This window comes from Felis catus, chromosome D1, assembly GCF_018350175.1.
Source record: "Felis catus isolate Fca126 chromosome D1, F.catus_Fca126_mat1.0, whole genome shotgun sequence".
NCBI lineage: Eukaryota > Metazoa > Chordata > Mammalia > Carnivora > Felidae > Felis > Felis catus.
Genome location: NC_058377.1, coordinates 39,563,852 through 39,581,130, shown reverse-complemented (window position 1 = coordinate 39,581,130; position 17,279 = coordinate 39,563,852). Strand labels below are relative to the sequence as shown.

The 17,279-nt window shown below is 47.5% G+C and overlaps 1 protein-coding gene and 1 long non-coding RNA gene across 4 annotated transcripts in view; one reads left to right on the top strand and one right to left on the bottom strand.

Moving 5' to 3' along the window:
* The window catches only part of PANX1 (pannexin 1), a 47,480-nt gene extending 43,439 nt beyond the window's left edge, over window positions 1-4,041 (top strand). Inside the window, exons 3-5 of the mRNA XM_003992612.5 lie at window positions 268-491; window positions 1,565-2,223; window positions 2,773-4,041. Coding sequence (XP_003992661.1) covers window positions 268-491; window positions 1,565-2,223; window positions 2,773-2,852 — 963 coding nt within the window. The 3' untranslated portion in view covers window positions 2,853-4,041. The remainder of the gene's footprint in view (window positions 1-267; window positions 492-1,564; window positions 2,224-2,772) is intronic.
* A 1,318-nt stretch (window positions 4,042-5,359) lies between these two features.
* Window positions 5,360-17,279, bottom strand: part of LOC109491918 — a 64,215-nt gene continuing 52,295 nt past the window's right edge. For all 3 annotated transcript variants that reach the window (XR_006586196.1, XR_006586197.1, XR_006586198.1), the window contains exons 4-6: window positions 16,957-17,251; window positions 12,458-12,699; window positions 5,360-7,569 (exon numbers count right to left, since the gene is read on the bottom strand). This is a non-coding gene — a long non-coding RNA (uncharacterized LOC109491918). The remainder of the gene's footprint in view (window positions 7,570-12,457; window positions 12,700-16,956; window positions 17,252-17,279) is intronic.

The window sequence follows — 17,279 nt, the reverse complement described above, 5'->3', positions numbered from 1 at the left end:
GGGCGGAGGCACCACGCGTCACTGTGTAGTTGCCAGTTATTTCAAATTGAAGTCTTTTGGAGGGGGAAAAAAAGGTAGTTACCGCTGTTAAGTAGCTGGGCAGGTGAATTCAGCCAAAAATGGTTACGAGGTAATGAGTCCTATTTCCGAAATTGACATGCGGGTGCACATTGTCTCAAAGTGAGAAGAGTGAGAGCAGCACTGGTACACTTTGTTTACTTAAGTGGGGCACCTGTTGAACCCATGATTTGCTCTCTTGTTTTCCAGTTTTTCCCCTACATCCTGCTCCTGGTCGCCATCCTCCTGTACCTGCCCTCCCTGTTCTGGCGTTTTGCAGCAGCTCCTCATCTTTGCTCAGATTTGAAGTTTATCATGGAAGAACTCGACAAAGTATACAACCGCTCCATTAAAGCCGCAAAGAGCGTGTGTGATCAGGACATGAGAGACGGTCCCGGCCCCGTTCCAGGTGTTAATGAGAACACAGGACAAAGGTAACTCAGCCCCCGGCTCATTTCTCGTCAGGCTTTGGGGGGTGACGTCTCAGCCCTTCTCCTGCCCCTCTGGGCTTACGGTTCGCACTGTACTAGATGGGGGGGCGGTCATCCACCTACAGACAGGCTGTGGGAGCCTGGAAGGCCCGCCCCCGCAAATCTCACCCCCACCTGCCTGCCTCCGCACCTGTCCTCACATCAGGAGGCTTTCCCTTTTTGCGAGCAATGCCGCCGTCTCGTGGTCTGGAAGGCAGAGATGTAGGTAGGGTAACAGGTTAAGGCGCTACATACTTGCTTGCTTTGACCTGCTCCTCAGTGGAGAAGCACAGAGGATTATGGGGCTGCTGAGCTTGGAGAACCGGGGTGAGAAAAATGGGCAATGAGTAGGCAGTGCATTGCCTGTTGCACAGTCTTCTCTGGTTCTTGTCATCAACAATGGTGATCATATTTATAGCTAATATTCCCGATACCACATTGAGCTCCCCTAATACATTATCTCATTTAACCCTCAGAATGTCATTACAACTAACTGCATTTATTTACTGCCCCCCCCCCCCCCCCCGCCTTTTCCCCAGATAAAAACATTCTCCCATAGCTACCAGTGGGAGAGCTGGGACCTGACCCTGGTCTGTCCGTCTGGAGCCTGACCCCCCTTGCCCTAGGAGCCGGCTGCCTCCTGCCCCTTGCCTGCAGGAGGCGCACATGTTCTGGTTGGGCTGGAAAGTCTTCTTTATTCTGCACACTTGAGAAAATTGTAGGTTTTTTTTTTTTTTAAAGTAGTAGAATCAAACAGTCAACATTTAGCATTTACTGAGTGCCAGGCACTTTAAGGATTTACAATTATAACTCATTTAATGAGCCAGACCTTTAAAACGTTAAGGGGGAGAGCATTTTATTTTATTTTATTTTTTTAAGCAGGATTTTATTCCCTGATACCCCAGCGAAGTTATAGGTAAAGTAGGGAGGGAGGAAAGGTGTTTGAGATTTTTAGTGTGATATTGCTCTGTGTGTACGTCTTTAACATTTGATCTTCATAAGGGTTGAAGTTTTTATTCTCCCCCCACCCCCTTTAGTTTGTGGGAGATATCTGAAAGCCACTTCAAGTACCCAATTGTGGAGCAGTACTTGAAGACGAAGAAACACTGTAACAATTTGATCGTCAAGTACGTCAGCTGCCGGCTGCTGACCCTCAGCATAATACTGTTAGCCTGCATCTACCTGGGCTATTACTTCAGCCTCTCCTCCCTCTCAGATGAGTTTGTCTGCAGCATCAAGTCGGGGATCCTGAAAAATGACACCACCATCCCCGAGCAGTTTCAGTGCAAGCTCATCGCCGTCGGCATCTTCCAGCTGCTCAGCTTTATCAACCTCATGGTGTACATCCTGTTGGCTCCCGTGGTTGTCTACACGCTCTGTGTCCCGTCCCGACAGAAGACGGACATTCTCAAAGTGTACGAAATCCTGCCCACTTTCGAAGTCCTGCGTTTCAAGTCTGAAGGGTACAACGACCTGAGTCTCTACAATCTTTTCCTGGAGGAGAACATAAGTGAGCTCAAGTCCTACAAGTGTCTGAAGGTGCTGGAGAACATCAAAAGCAGCAGCCAGGGTGTCGACCCAATGCTTCTCCTCACGAACCTTGGCCTGATCAAGATGGACGTTGTCGACGGCAGAGGACCCGAGACTGTGGAGATGATGGCACAGGAGGAGGAGGACCCGACAGCAGAGCTCAAAGGTAGGGTTAGCTCTCAGGGCAGAGGCTGAGGAAGCCCACGGAACACCCCGGCGGCCGGCCTCCACGAACCGTCCCGTCTTTACCCCGGCCCGGCGTCCCTAAGCCATTCTCCTGTGTGGTCTTAGGTGAGACCCCTCCCCTAAAGGGTGACGGAGGGAGAGAACTGGTGCTCCCTCAGACCTCCACAGGAAGGTGTGCCTCCTCCAGACTGTTCTCTCCTCCTTTTCCTCCTCACGCTGTCTCCTGCGCTGCCTCTTGCTCAGGCATTCCTGCTTGCTGTCATGCTCGCTCATGCTTGTCCCGTTCTGCTGCCTCTGTCCCTGCACCTCTGAGCCTCTTGCCTGTTGTTCTCCACCTCCTTTCAAAGAGACTGAAAGTTCATTGATTTAGTTGTGGCGCTGACCTAGCTTCACTGTGCTCTGAAATTTGGCTCAGAAGCAAAAGCCTGTAAGGCAAAGAATGCTGAGATTTCTAGAAGGGAAAGTAATTCCTGCTGTGGCTTCCTGCTGTGTGACTTCTGCCATCAATATTTGTTTTCCATTTTGACAGATTTGAGTGCACCCAGTGAAACGAAAGTAAGCAATGGAGGGAAGGATGCTCGGCAGAGGCTTCTGGATTCTTCTTGCTGAAGGTTTTTTTCCTTTGAACTTGAGGTCTGTGAGTTCTGTGAGGTGGGATTTGTAACGGCTGAAGCACTCGGTCGGGTTTCCAGCTGGTTTGCAGCCAGTGCTTCTTGGTAGAGACACTGAGCGTGTCTTATCGAGTCCCTGATGAAAATTACGGTCAACAGAGTGGTGTGGAAGTAAGGTTCATGGACTTCCAACGAGAAGCACCATGGAGATAAGTGAACCACAGCAAGTGTTGATGTGTAAGTCCTCATCGAATGGAAAGTGGAAAGGCCCATCAAAGAGTCATAGCCCTTTGAGTGCCTCAGAGGGACACCTTTCTGTGGATAGTGCAGTGAGACTCAGAGCTACCAGCAAGGACTTTGGGAGGCCTTATTTTTAATTTGTTTTAGGAAAAAACAATAAACATGTCAGGATACAATTTTAATCTGAGTCTCCTCTGTGTTAATGACTGTTGGACAAGAGAAACATCCACCGTCCCATAGGCAGTCCTGCTCCTGGTGGTGTCCTAACCTGGGGACAGTGCTGGCGTCTCTTCACACTGCTGCTCGTCACCCTGGCTAACTGAAATCGCTGACCGTGGTTTGTCGCACTCTGCTGGCAAGGGCTGCGGGCCCATGCACTGCTCTGACGGGAGACTTGGTGAACGAGATGCGTGCAAAGGATACTTCATTGTGACTTCTGTACAGGAAAAGAATGCCGCGCAAAGGGCCCCGTGGGGAAATCTGCACATGCACAGCAACTCAGTTTTCCAAGGGGTTTTCTGCAGGTAATCCTCTGCTGTCAAAAGAATCGAAACAGGATGTTACTTAAATGAGCGGAACACAGAATGCTTAAAACGAGGGACATTTTGCTTATTACGATCAGAACATATAAATGACATCTGCCATACGGCGTGCTCGGAGCCAGAACAACTTAGCGGTTTGTTTTATTTACACTGGAGCATATCTTTTAAAAATTCATTTTAATTTAGAAGTGTATGGTATCAAATTTGAGGCCATTTGGGAAGGACGTTCTGGTTTTGATGGAGAATTATAGACTACATGTTAAAAACGGGTATATAACACCCAAGCGTTATTTCATAAACATTTAAGTCCGATTCAGAATATGTAAAAAAAAACTTTTCCCTTTCTAACCATGTAAGTGGGTCCTAACTATGTTTACATTTTATACAAAATTCTTTAAAACTGTATCTGTGGATCTCCCTGTGTTTGTTCTTAGGATGTTAACACATTTCTAAAGTAATCCTCAGGAACCTAAAGTTTACGTTTGACTCTTAGCGATAGTTGTTTAATATAATTACTGTTTTTTGAAAAACAAAAGTTACATAAGCTGAGAATATTCTGAGAATATTCTAGTCTCTCTCCAGAGTATTCACAGAAGTGGATTTTAGCTGTGCCTCTGTGATGGTTTCTGAGATGGAAAGCTAATAATAAGTATTAAGGATGCAATCAGTGCTTTAAATTATTCTTATTACACGATATTTATTACCATTGAATTACAGTGTGGTTTACAAATGGTAGTAACCTAAATATCCCATTTCCCCTCATTTTTATATCACTGTGTGTGTGTGTTCACTGTTCACAGTTCTCCTCACTGGTTTCTTTTTATACTCGGAAAAGATTTCTGAGAGGTATTTTTCTATCATATCCTTCCCCCGCCCTCACAAAAGCTTCATCTTCTCTATAGGCTGCCCCTTATTTGTATTTTGAAGAAGTAAAAGTGGATCCATTATCTCAGGAAAACAGCAGCTCCGTAAGCCCTGGCACACGTAATCCTTTCATCAGGATTGTGGTTGGAGTCCTTGACCTCTGTTCCTTTTTGCTGTTCCTACCTGCTGAGCTCCAGTGGGGTCTGCGATGTCCCAGGCTAGTCCTGCTAGTCGCTGATTGTGTGGCTGTCATGAATAAGGCACAGCTTTGAGGAGTTCACAGTCTAGTCGAAGGCCGCAAAGGCAGAGGCAGGTACAAAAAAAGAGCAGCCACAATAAAGGCCCTTCCAGAAAACTTCCAGCAAACGCTCTGTGTTCTGGGTGGATGCCATATTGTTTTCCTCTCTGCCGTAGCCTCTGTAGCCGGTGGTTTTAAGAATCTGGTCGCAGTTTTTCCCAGAGCTTCTTTAGCCACAAGTACTCCAGTCTGAAGCTTGGACAAAACGATAAGGTAGCGATTTTGAGTAGTAGGAGCTCCACTGGCCTTTTGCACCTGACCTTGCGGGGGAGGGCAAGCCTGTGGCGGACATGGAGTTGCCCGTGAACGACAGTCGTGGAGCTAAGGGGCTGATGTGGATGCCTGGTCATACATTCTGGCTTGGGAAAAAGTGTTATCAAGAAAGTTAACTCGTTCATCTCCTGTGAGTTGCCGGCTTACAGGACTACTTTTGAGGGTCCCATTTTCTGAGGGTAAGAGTCATTTAAAAGGGGACAGACCGATCCTAAATGTGTACCCCAGGGTCACTGACTTTGTTTCCGGCTCACGTCTTCCTAGTAAAGCACCAGCTGGGCCTCGAACGGATCATTCTGAAAGCAGTATCCAGCCACGTGTTCGCTTTTACCACACGGGAGGCAGAGACTTCCCATCTTAAGACGGGAATGTAGACATTCTTAAGCCTCCAGGAAGTTACAGACCCCTTGCCAATACTTTTAAAGCTACGAACCCTTTCCTCTGGGATGCACACAACACTAAATACACCTTCAGGGGCCATCGTCGTCCACGAAGCTGTGCTCTTGTGGCTGGAGACCAAGATGCACGGCACAGAACGGAGGCCCCTTTGCCCACGTGGAAAGCTGCTGCGTGTTTACTTAGTGAAATCGTGTCTGCGCACTCTTGACCGTGCTCTACCTTTTGAGGAATGGATTTCATTTTGTAGAGTCAGGCTGAAAAAGTCAACTAAGAGAGTGCGTGTGGCTGGCAGTGGCCCGGAGCGACCCCCGTCCGGCTTCTCTATAGAGTGCGGGTGAGGGTGAGCACAGCCCTTGTCAGATGCTTTGTCCTCCTTTGTAGCTGTGCTGTGAAAATGCGAGAACTTCCAGCTGTGCGGCAGGGCTTGCTGCACGTCTGTGTTTCGCTCGTAGAAGCTCCCCGTTCACTGAGCACCCTCTCCTATCCAACACTGAGCGGAGGTGGGCTGGGGGCGCTGCCGGCCTCCGTCCTGTGACAGGGAGTTCTGCTCCTGGGGGTGGATTGCCGCATGCGTTTTAAACTGTGTTCGCGTTGGTTTATTTTGCTTGTTGTCAGTCCCAGTTGACAGAATATCTACAGTGATGGGAGTTGTTATCTAGTGCTGTACCGCAGGCTCCTAACACAGCGACTGGCTGGAGCGTAACGGACATTGTGTAAATATTTGGTGAACACATGAACACACTGTTAGGAGAAGTCCTAGTTTGTTGGCAACTAACTGTGTTGATTTAAAAGGCAAACCGTCCTCGGCAGGAGACGAGAGGGGAGACTCAGCCTCACGGTGGAGAGAGGAATATTTCTGTAAATGACTAGGTCTCTACATGTAAGTAATGACAGTCCTTGGCTTTTTACTGTGAAGTTGTGACCACTTTCCAAGTTCAGTACAAGTTCAGTGTCGCCTTGCAGTGATGAAAAAAATTTTTTTTGAAATTGATGTTTTAAAGCCCCTGACCTCCGTTATTTCCCAGAACGACCTCTTGAAAAGGAACGTTGATTGAAATGCGCAATTGCCAGTAATTGGGGGTTCTTCTGAGGGCGTGGAGATGAAGTGGCTCCTTCTGGGCAATCGTTGGCCTTTTGGTCCTGTTTTTCACAAGTGATGCGAAACCTTTAAAAAAGATTGGCAAAGATGATATTGTGTCGTTTGTGGAACATAATAGATGTTAATTCGTGATGGCTTTGTTCGGCCTGCTGGAAATGAAATGTATTGTTTCAGCGTTCTCTCTTTAGCCGTAAAAATACTGTGTCACTGAAAGCATGTGTTTGATCCGTGATTGTTCTTCAAGTTCTTGAAAGTGACAAGAGTTTCTAATGCCTTGAGTGCTCTCCCCTGCCCACCAGAGGAGGAAAGTCCTTGTAGAATTCGACAGTGTCACCAGCGTTCCCTACAAAGGATGAAGCCATCAATTCCTGTTTACAAGTCGGAGTTTTTTAAAAGCACCATAATTACAGCCTAATGGGGTTCTGTAAAGCGGTGCTCTAGGTGTAATTCACATTCTTTTCAACGACCAAACATCTCCAGAACTTTTAAAGAGAGACACGCATGCTCTCTTTGCTGTATCATTTGGTAAGAATGATCACTTTCTGTCCCACAAGGATCAAAGGATGACAGCGTGTCATGGTTAGAAAACAGTCCTTAAAAAAAGCACAAGAACCTTGAAACTCTCCAGTTTGGTGGCTATCACTGTTACACTTTTGTATTTCCACGTAAGCCGCCTGTCCAAGTTCTGCGTTCTGATCCAGCCGGCCTCCCTTTAGGGAGGGATGAAAGGTGGATCCCTCCCTAAATCAAGGCTGCTGTGTAGGGAAGGGCGAAGCACTGTTTTGGTTCTGCACTGTTATGCCCACCTAAATAAAACTTCGCTCAGCAGTGAAAAATGTGTCTTCCTGCTTCTTGCCTTCTCTTCAAGGAAGACGGGCCCTGAAATGCATGGGGAGGCCCATATTCCTCTCTGCTGGACACATGAGATTCACTAGGTACTCTCCACAAGCCGGCTGGCAGCAACCGAAGAAGAAAGTCCTCGATTAAGGGCCCACGGATCCTGCAATTTCCACAGCAGAAATCACACGCGCTCTGTTGCCTAGAATCGAGTCCCAGGTCCTGCCCACTAAGGGGGAGGAGATTGTACAGGCGTAACCACTGGGAAGAATCATAGGGCCATCTTGGGAGGTTCTCCTAAATCCCAGCCCCTCTGTCTCTGAGCTTGCTGTACAACCTCGACGTCTGTCTGAGGCCTCCCTCCATTCCCAGAGCTATCTTCGAGCCTCTGACCCCCCCCCTTTCCTGAATTTCTCTTATAGTCTTTCCCTGCCTGAGCATCTTCTACATTCCTCTCCAGACTGTTGAGAATACAAATCCGGTCATGCCAGCCCTCCCCACCTCATCCCTACTTCATATCCCCACCTCATCCCCACCATTTTAAATCCCTTGAGAGTCTTCACGGATTTGGGGATAAAGAACAGACTTCTTCTTCAGGCTCATCTCTACCACCGTCCCTCCCGTCTCGGATGCAGCCTCATGGCCTGCTCCTTAAAGGACCCTCTTCTTCCTCAGGCGCTCTTCCCTGTCCCCACCCCCTCTTCCCTTCTGTTCAAAAGTCAGCTCTGTGTCCGGGGGAACGTCAAATGGTGCAGTCACTATGGAAAACAGTATGTCAGGTCCTCAAAAAAACTAAGCATAGAATTACCATCTGATCCAGCCAGCAACCCCACTTCTGGACCTGTAGTAGCTCAGGCTGCCATAACAGAACCCCAGAGGCTGGTGGCTTACACAACAGAATTACTTTCTTATGAGAAGGGACCCTCTTTCTGGAGGCTAGACATCCAAGGTGGAGGTTCCAGCCAATTCAGTGTCTGGTGAGAGCTCTTCCTGGCTCGCACACAGCTGCCTTCTCGCCACGTCCCCACGTGCCTTTCCTTGGTGTATGTGGTGATTGGGGTGGGGCTGGCGTGGAGGGTGGGGACATATGTCTCTTTTCCTCTTCTAAGGCTACTAGTCCTATGGTGTTAGGACCCCACCCTTATGAGCTCATAATTATCTCCTCAAGACCTTATCTCCAAATACAGTAGCACTGGGGGGATAGGGTTTCAACATATGAATGGGTGGGGGTGGGGCCAGAGGGAGAAGAACTGTCCAGTCTGTGCACTGACATGTTAAGGTGACAAAAGGGACTTTGTCATGTCTGTGTGGAAATTAGGAAACCTTGATTTTTATAACCACACTAGATCTTGTGACATGCAATTATACCTTTAGAGAGCTGCCTGTAGGCAGGTATATTCCTTCCCCTTTTTGCACATGATCCCCTGTGAGCTAACAAGCTTTGGAGTTCTTCAGAGCAATCTGGAAAACTGCCTGCTGGGCTACATAGTCCTCGGTAAGACAGGGAACAAAGCCTTTACTAACCTACTTTGAGGCTGACTTTTTGTTTTCAGTCAGCAAGTCCAAAGCAGGGTATATAACTCAGAGAACTGAAATTCGGGTCTTTTTTGAGAGAGAGTGAGAGCACAAACAGTAGAGGGAGTAGGAAGAGAGAATCTTACACAGGCACCAGATTCAGCACACAGCCCAACTCAGAGCTTGATCTCATGACCCTGAGATGATGACCTGAACCCAAGTCAAGAGACGCTTGACTGAGCCACCAAGGTGCCCCTGAAATTGGGCTCTTGAAGAACTATTTGTACATCTATGTTACAGCACCATTATTCACAATAGCCAAAATATGGAAGCAACCAAAATGTCCATCAGTGGATGAACCGATAACGGAATCATTTATATACAGACCCTCCTTAAAAAAGGAAGCAATTTCTGGGGCGCCTGGGTGGCGCAGTCGGTTAAGTGTCCAACTTCAGCCAGGTCACGATCTCGCAGTCCGTGAGTTCGAGCCCCGCGTCAGGCTCTGGACTGATGGCTCAGAGCCTGGAGCCTGTTTCCGATTCTGTGTCTCCCTCTCTCTCTGCCCCTCCCCTGTTCATGCTCTGTCTCTCTCTGTCCCAAAAATAAATAAACGTTGAAAAAAAAATTAAAAAAAAAAAGGAAGCAATTTCTGATACATGGTGCAACATGGATGAACCTTGAAGACATCATACTCAGTGAAACGAGTCAATCACAAAAAGACAACCTCACAGGATTCTACTTCTATGCATTACCGAGAGCAGTGAGATTCACAGAAATAGAGTAGAATGGGGTTTTCCAGGGGCTGGGGAGAGGGGACAAGAGAGTGTTGTTTAAAGGCTACAGAGTTCAGTTTTGCAAAACAGAAAGAGTTCCACAGATTGGAGAGTGGTTATACAACAATGGGAATGTACTTATCACTACTGAAATGTACACTTAAGAGTGGTTAAGGTGTTAAATGTTATGTTACGTGCATTTTACCACAGGAAGAAAAATCCTCCAGCATCCACTGCAGGCATCCCTCTGTTACCCCCCCACTCCTCTTAAACCGCACCGCTCCCCCTGCTGAGCTCAGATCACACATTTTGGCTTAGTGCAAGGCAGGACTGCCTGTCTCCCACTGTTGGAACAGTGCCTTCCTGTCCCTGATTCCTGGCACCTGGCCCGCAGCCTAGGAATTTTTCATACCTTCATATCCCCCATGATGTCTCCTGGGAATGCCCAGTGCAGACAGACGAAAGCATCAAATGAGAAGGGACGCTCCCCTGGCCGATCATTGGTCTCGGCACTGCTCCCTCCAGTTTGCCCAATTCAAGGTGTCCAAGGACAAGGCATCTTCTGTTTCCTTCTCCCGCTTCAGTGACTGAGGGCTTAACTGGGGCCTTTCTGAAACACTTTTTTTTGACATTTACTTTTGAGAGAGAGAGAGAGACAGAGAACAAGCAGGGGAGAGACAGAGAAAAAGAATCCTAAGCAGGCTCTGCACTGTCAGCGCAGAACCTGACTTGAGCTGAAACCAGGGGTCGGATGCTTAACTGACTGAGCCACCCAGGAGCCCCTCTAAGGCACTTTTAAGGAGCTTTCCTGGTTGGTGATTTCACCATCTACACCTATGCCAATTTATGCCATTTCATCTTCCAGGGGTTCTAACATACTTCGCAGGTAAAATTAAATTTCCTTCCAACCTGCAGCCCATTGACACATACTTGAGGTAAACACAGAGTGTAACATTTCTCCAGGAACTCCCTGCTGTCTTAACGTGAATGCTTTGTTGGAGGGAAAAACCACCTTAGCTCCACAATAGCTCTGCCTCCAGTTTCCTGTGAATCTTCTTTAGCATATGACAATCTCTTTGGAAACTTCCTTTTTGCCTTTACCTCCCCAAGTCCACAGTATATAACCAGCCATTCTTCACAACCCCAGTGCAGTTCTTTCTGCCCATGGGTCCTGTCCCCAGGCTTTAATAAAATCACCTCTTTGCACCAAAGACATCTTCAAGAATTCCTTCTTGACCATCAGCTCCAAACCCCACCATCACCCCGAAACCTCATCACAACCACCCCCACCACCCGGGGATGAGGGCAGGGGGATGGGAGAGAGGTTGGGCTGGAGACTGCCGACTTGAGTCAGCAGCTCTGTGCCCTTCCTGCTAAAACTGAATTACAGTGAACAGCAGAAGGGACAATTTGTTGATTCAAATCCCACCCCTCCCCCTTCAAATAACATCAGTGTCCTAGGTTCCCCTTCTTGAAAATGAGATGAAAAAATGAGAAGGAACACGTAAATGCTCCTTTGTGGTCTAGCGACTGCAGACCCCTCAGGGAAAGGAGACGCAAGTCAAATCCAGTGAATGAAAGGACTCTCGCAAGAGTCCTGTTTGATTGTTTCAACGTGGCTTTTCAGATGCGAGGAAAAGGAAAACCAGAGAAACTAAAATGTTGTCAAAAATCATTTCTAAATCCCCAGAACTGTGATTCACATTACCCTCAGGAAGCAGAGTCCCTCAGAACCAGAGCTTCCATGGAAACTTCAGGAATGTAAAAGGGACTGTTCTGATGGTGATTTCAGAGGTAAAGATTTTAACGTTCATCTCTTTTGCTCATTTTGAATGTGAAAACTGCTACCAAGGAAGCACTGTTAAGCAGAGAGGCCCTGGAGGCTCTTTACCATCTTTTAAAGTACTCTATAAATAATATCACCTCTTGAGATAAGGAAGATCATTTAAGAGAAATTACCCAAAACTACGGCTGCTACAAAAGGGAGCAGAAAAAAGAGTCAGCATTAGAATAAGCATGGGCTAGATAGGCTGTCCAATAGAATATGAGAGCCACATAATTTAGAATTTTCTAGTAGCCACATAAAAAAGTAAAAGGAGGGGTGCCTGGGTGGCTCAGTCCGTGAAGCGTCCAACTTCCCTTAGGTCACAGTCTCACGGGTCGTGGGTTCGAGCCCCACGTTGGGCTCTGTGCTGACAGCTCAGAGTCTGGAGCCTGTTTTGGATTCTGTGTCTCCCTCTCTCTCTGTCCCTCCCCTGCTCACGCTCTGTCTCTGTCTCAAAAAAAAAAAAAAAAAAAAAAAAAACACCAAAAAAACCAAAAACAAAACTAAAAGGAGACTGGTGAAATTAATGTTAATAATTATTTTAACCCAATATACCCAAAATATAATTTCAATATATAACCAATATAAAACATAGTGAGACATACATTTTTTTGTACTAAGTCTTAGAACTACCAGCCATGTATTTTACACTTACAGCATATGTCATGTCACACTAGCCTCATTGAAAGTGCTCAGTGGTCACGCGTGGCCAGTGGCCACCATATTGGACAGGGTAGGTCAAAACAGAATGCTGTGCCCACATCTTTGCTCCTACTCAAAGGCTTGTGCTTTAAATTTAATTGTGCCTTTGCCAGTGTCTTTCTTCTGGCCTGCGGTTCTCTCTTCTTGAAGCCTAGCTCCTTTCTGAAAGATTATCTGACCTTCTCAGAAGGGCGCGTGTCCTCTGCTTGAAACTCAACAAGTCAGTGAGTACTCACACCACCTGCTTGCGAAGAGTTGTGCACCAGATACCTCCCTCTGAAGCAGCTTTCATCTGGAGTGAGAGTTGGTGGCTGCTTCCCCAACCGCTCTCGCTCTCTCTTGCCTTGTTTTGTTTGTTGCGACTTGTCCTCGTTCTCCCCAAATGAGCCATAGACCTGTTAAATTCAGGCATCTGGTCTCAGTGTCTCCACGGTACGCCTCCCCACGCCAACCTCCGCGTAGCAAATGCCAAGCACAGCTAGAAGAAACGAGATGGGGAAAGTTAAATCTGTGGGTGAAGAAGTGTTCCGTTCCTCTGAGAGCAAACTGTGGGTGCTCAGGGTCATTCCTTCTCCTTCAACCAAAGCCTTGATGAACCTGGGCCAAGAGATGTAATAAAAGTGCACAGCAGAGGCCCTCCAAAAATGTCTGCCCACCAGTAAGCTAAGGCATAGACTTTCACCACCTAGGTGGAAAAAAACAAATACTGCCTGTGTCCCCTTGGCAGGATCAGGCACTGAAACTCTGAAGAAGGAACTTCGAAGTCAGCGAGTAGAGAACAACTTGGGACTATAATGGGCTGGCTTATGGCGGCTCCCTTTCCACACCCAAAGCCCTTGGTAGACAGAGAAGCTCACAGTTCCGGGGTCAGAGTGTTGTTGAAAACCAACTCTCGTATTTTGCAGCCAAAATGGAACTCCAAGAGAGAATGTGGAATAAAGAGGAGCATTAGCTCTCTTGCTTTGCTGGGCAAAAGAGGCTGCCGCCCGCTGAGGCCTTTAAAAACTGCAGGCTGGGTGGGGAGGAAGGGGCTGGTGGGTTTTATAGGGAAATAACGGGATCTTGCCACTTTCAACAGGAATTGTGTACCTCCTGCCAGCCTCTTTCGTTACATTTTCCAGGTGGTACCGGGTTCCTGAAGCAAAAGGCTAAGAAGGGAGGAGGGGAGTTTTGCAGAAGAGAGGAAAAGATTACTCAGTTGCAGCTTCGTGAAGCATTAGTGCAGCCATATTGATTTTTGTTCAACTCTATGCTTTTAAGCGGTTTCAAGAGAAGTGAATCAAATTTTTACTCTCCTACTAAGAGCTATCTATATGACCTCCAGGAGCTTCAGGTTTCTCTTCTGTAGAATGGGATAATAATATCTCATAGGCTTTCTGAACTTTTATTTGGAAGTACTTATAGACCCACAGGAAGCTGTAAAATTAGAACAGAAAGGTCTCCTTTACCCTTCACCCAGCCTTCCCCAATGGTAACATCTTACAAATTATCATATGATATCAAAACCAGGAAATGGACATTGCTACAATCTACATGCTTTATGCAGATTTCATCAGTTTTACATGCACTCATTTGTGTGTGTGTGTGTGTGTGTGTATGTGTGTGTGTATGTGTGTGTGCCTAGTTGGTACAATTTCTCACCTGCATAGATCTGTGTGACCACAATCAATCAAGATACAGACTGGTTTTTTAAAGTTTATTTATTTTATTTTGAGAGTGAGTGAGAGACAGTAAGTGCATGCAAACAGGGGAGGGGCAGAGAGAGAAGAGGGAGAGAGAATCCCAAGAAGGTTCCTCAATGTCAGCACAGAGCTGACTCCATCTCACAAACCATGAGATCAAGACGCAGACCATGAGATCACAGACGCAAGGCTCCATCTCACAGGCCATGAGATCAAGAGTCAGACACTTAATGGGGTGCCTGGGTGGCGCAGTCGGTTAAGCGTCCGACTTCAGCCAGGTCACGATCTCGCGGTCCGGGAGTTCGAGCCCCGCATGATCTCGCGGTCCGGGAGTTCGAGCCCCGCATCGGGCTCTGGGCTGATGGCTCAGAGCCTGGAGCCTGTTTCCAATTCTGTGTCTCCCTCTCTCTCTGCCCCTCCCCCGTTCATGCTCTGTCTCTCTCTGTCCCAAAAAATAAATAAACGTTGAAAAAAAATTTTTAAGAGTCAGACACTTAACCAACTGAGCCACCCAGGCACCCCAGAACTGTTTTATATCTACAAAAGGATTCCATGCTTCTCCTTTATAGTCAGGCCCCCACCCACACTCCCCCAATCCCTAGCAACCACTAATCTATTCTCTACCTCTATAATTTTGTCATTTCTAGAATGCTTATATAAGTAGAATCATACCGAATATAACCCTTGGAAATGGCGCTTTTTTTTTTTTTTCACTCAGCATCATGCCCTGGAGATCCATTCATGTGGCTGCATGTATCAATAGCTCATTCCTTTTTTACTGTTGAAGAGTTTTCCATACAAGCTAGTTTTGAGGATCCCACAGAACAGCACAAAGGCAAGTCACGAGCACAGTGCTCAGCAAACATTAGGTCTTTCCTGGAAGCTGATTCTGAGCTCTTGCTGAAGATCAACACCAGCCTGGGGCAGTGATTCACCCTGCCCATGAATCTACACTCTCCCTCAGTGTGTTTCCCCATTGTATACAGCCTTGTGGTCAGAGCTCGTCTGGTCCACTCCTTCCTTGCAGGGTGGAGGGTAGTACGGCGCAGAGAGAGAGGAGGCCAAGTACGAGACGCCAGGTCATGCATTCAGGGTTCCTTCCACTGTACTGTGCCTGCTCCCCAGCCCACAGCCTATGGCAGGCGGTTAATCCCGCACTTGGCCGGGGGCAGTCTGTGTACAGCGCGTCAGCTGGGAAACTGGGCTCCTCACCAAGTCAATGAATCACCCCCGAGCACTGATTGAGTTGGGGCAGGGAGCCAAAGATTGTCAGTTTTCCCCTAGACACAAAGCTCCGGGGGGTGGGGGGGTGGGGAGCCTTCAAAACTTCAAATGCAACTTAACTGCAAGATGAGGTTGGCATTCATTCATTCAACAAAGGCTTTTCAAACTCCTACTGTAACAGATGACGGATATAAAGTTGAGCAAACCAGTAGGCTTTGGTCTTCATGGAGTCTCCTGGGAATTTGGGCGGGGGGTGGGGGCATGCCGGGGGAGGCTGACAAAGACGAAGTCTTTGTTTCCATCCATCATTTCACTTCTCCTAGCTGTCTGCTCGGTGTGGGGCTCAGACTAAATAGCCTCTGAAGTCTAACATCTTTGCTTCTGGGATCAATACTGTCACGCTCTAGATCCTTGGAACCCGGACAGAAGAAGAAAGGAATCAGTATTTGTTGAGGACCTGTATGCCAGGCATTTAAAAATATACATTATCTTCACAATCTAGTGAGAATGTTCCCTTAGTTTGGGGATGATAGATGTAATCAAGTGATTTAAGGGAACGGCTGCTTAAGGCAAGCTGCCCGAGTCCTGTCTGACCTCTGTATGACCTTGGCCCCTGACTCCTCTAGTCCTTGGTCTCCTCATCTATAATATCTATATCATCATGGGGTTTCGATGAGGATCAAAGGCATCTAAATAAAGGCACTCAACATTGTGCCGGCACATGGAAAACATTTAATTCTTGTTTAAAAAAAAAAAAAGTCAAGTTCACAAAGTAAACCATATTTGAAAACTAGAAAACCCCCAACTCATGAAAAGGCAGGCAGCCTGGCGCACTGCAAAAGCTCAATTTGAGTTTTGATCAGAAAATCTGGTTCAGTGCCTTAGCTCTAAAATTACAAGAGGGGTCTGGGAAAGTCATTTAAAATGTTCTTCCTTGTACCAAAGTTCACCTTTCAGGACTGTTGTGAAAATTCAAGGACATTATGCACCTGGCACCGAATAGAGCTCAGAAATAATGGCTATTTGTCTTACCTCAAATAGAAACCCACTAATGACAGCTAAGGACAAGGGAAGCCCCTTGAATGTTTTCATAGAACCCAACGGCGGGGCACTTGGCTGGGAAAGTATCTGGAAAGGTCGTTGCTAAGACAGGAAAACCTTCACTCTTTCTAAGAGCAGCTGGATACTTGATCCCGGGGTTTCGTGCCTGGGCCCCACACGAGTGGCAGCAGAGATGGGACTGTGAGGGTGGCTTGGGGATTTTCGGAACTACTCAGGAGTGTCCCTGAGTCAGCGAGCCAGATGGGCCCTGTGGGTGTGAACCTGCCAGCATTTGGAGCAGATGCTGGAGAAGCCTCCCCGGGGACCCCCCAGCCCCCCGCCTTTGTGCTGACAGGCCAGCGTGGGTGTCAGCGCCCCTCTTCCCACGGGAGGGCACTGCGCACCCCTTCCCAGCCTGGAGCAGCGAGGAGTGAGGCCCCAGGCTGGCCGGCCCCTCCTCCCGTTCCTCCCCATTTCTTCCTTTTGTTTCCAGCCCCCCCGCCCAGGGCCTTGCTCTGCCCACTTAATGCTTTTAGGACTGAATCATTCAGGAAGAGGAAGAGTGTCATAATTTTCTGACACGTATTTTTCTAGCAACCTGAAACATTTCAGTCAAGCATTACTGGCTTGGGAGGAATTCTTTTTCAAGTGCATTTAAAGAGGGCTCAGGGGGTGGGCTCTCCAGCTGGCAGGCTGGCTCCCAGTGTGGTTTTGGTGCTTGACTTCAGGGCTCCTCAGCCTCCTGATGATTCCATATTCAGCTGAAAACTGGGGATAGTGTCACCTACCTCAGAAGACCCTTGTGAGGTTCAAACGAGGGAAGACATACAAAGAGCTACGGTGCCTGGCACAAGTGAAGTCCGTTAGCTCTTCTTCCTTGATTTGACTCCCTTTGCTTGCTGTACAATGTAACCCTCCGTCAGCCGGTACTACGTTTTCAGGCTCTTGGTGGTTGCCTCACAATGGGAATCTATCCAGTTTACGGACGCCGAAAGGAGCCTGGTGAATTTAGGCTTCTGATGCTTCTAGAATCCATACTCAAAGAAGTCTTGGCTTATCCTCTCAGATCCTCAGCTTCCTCATCTATAAAATGGGGACCATAATAGAATTG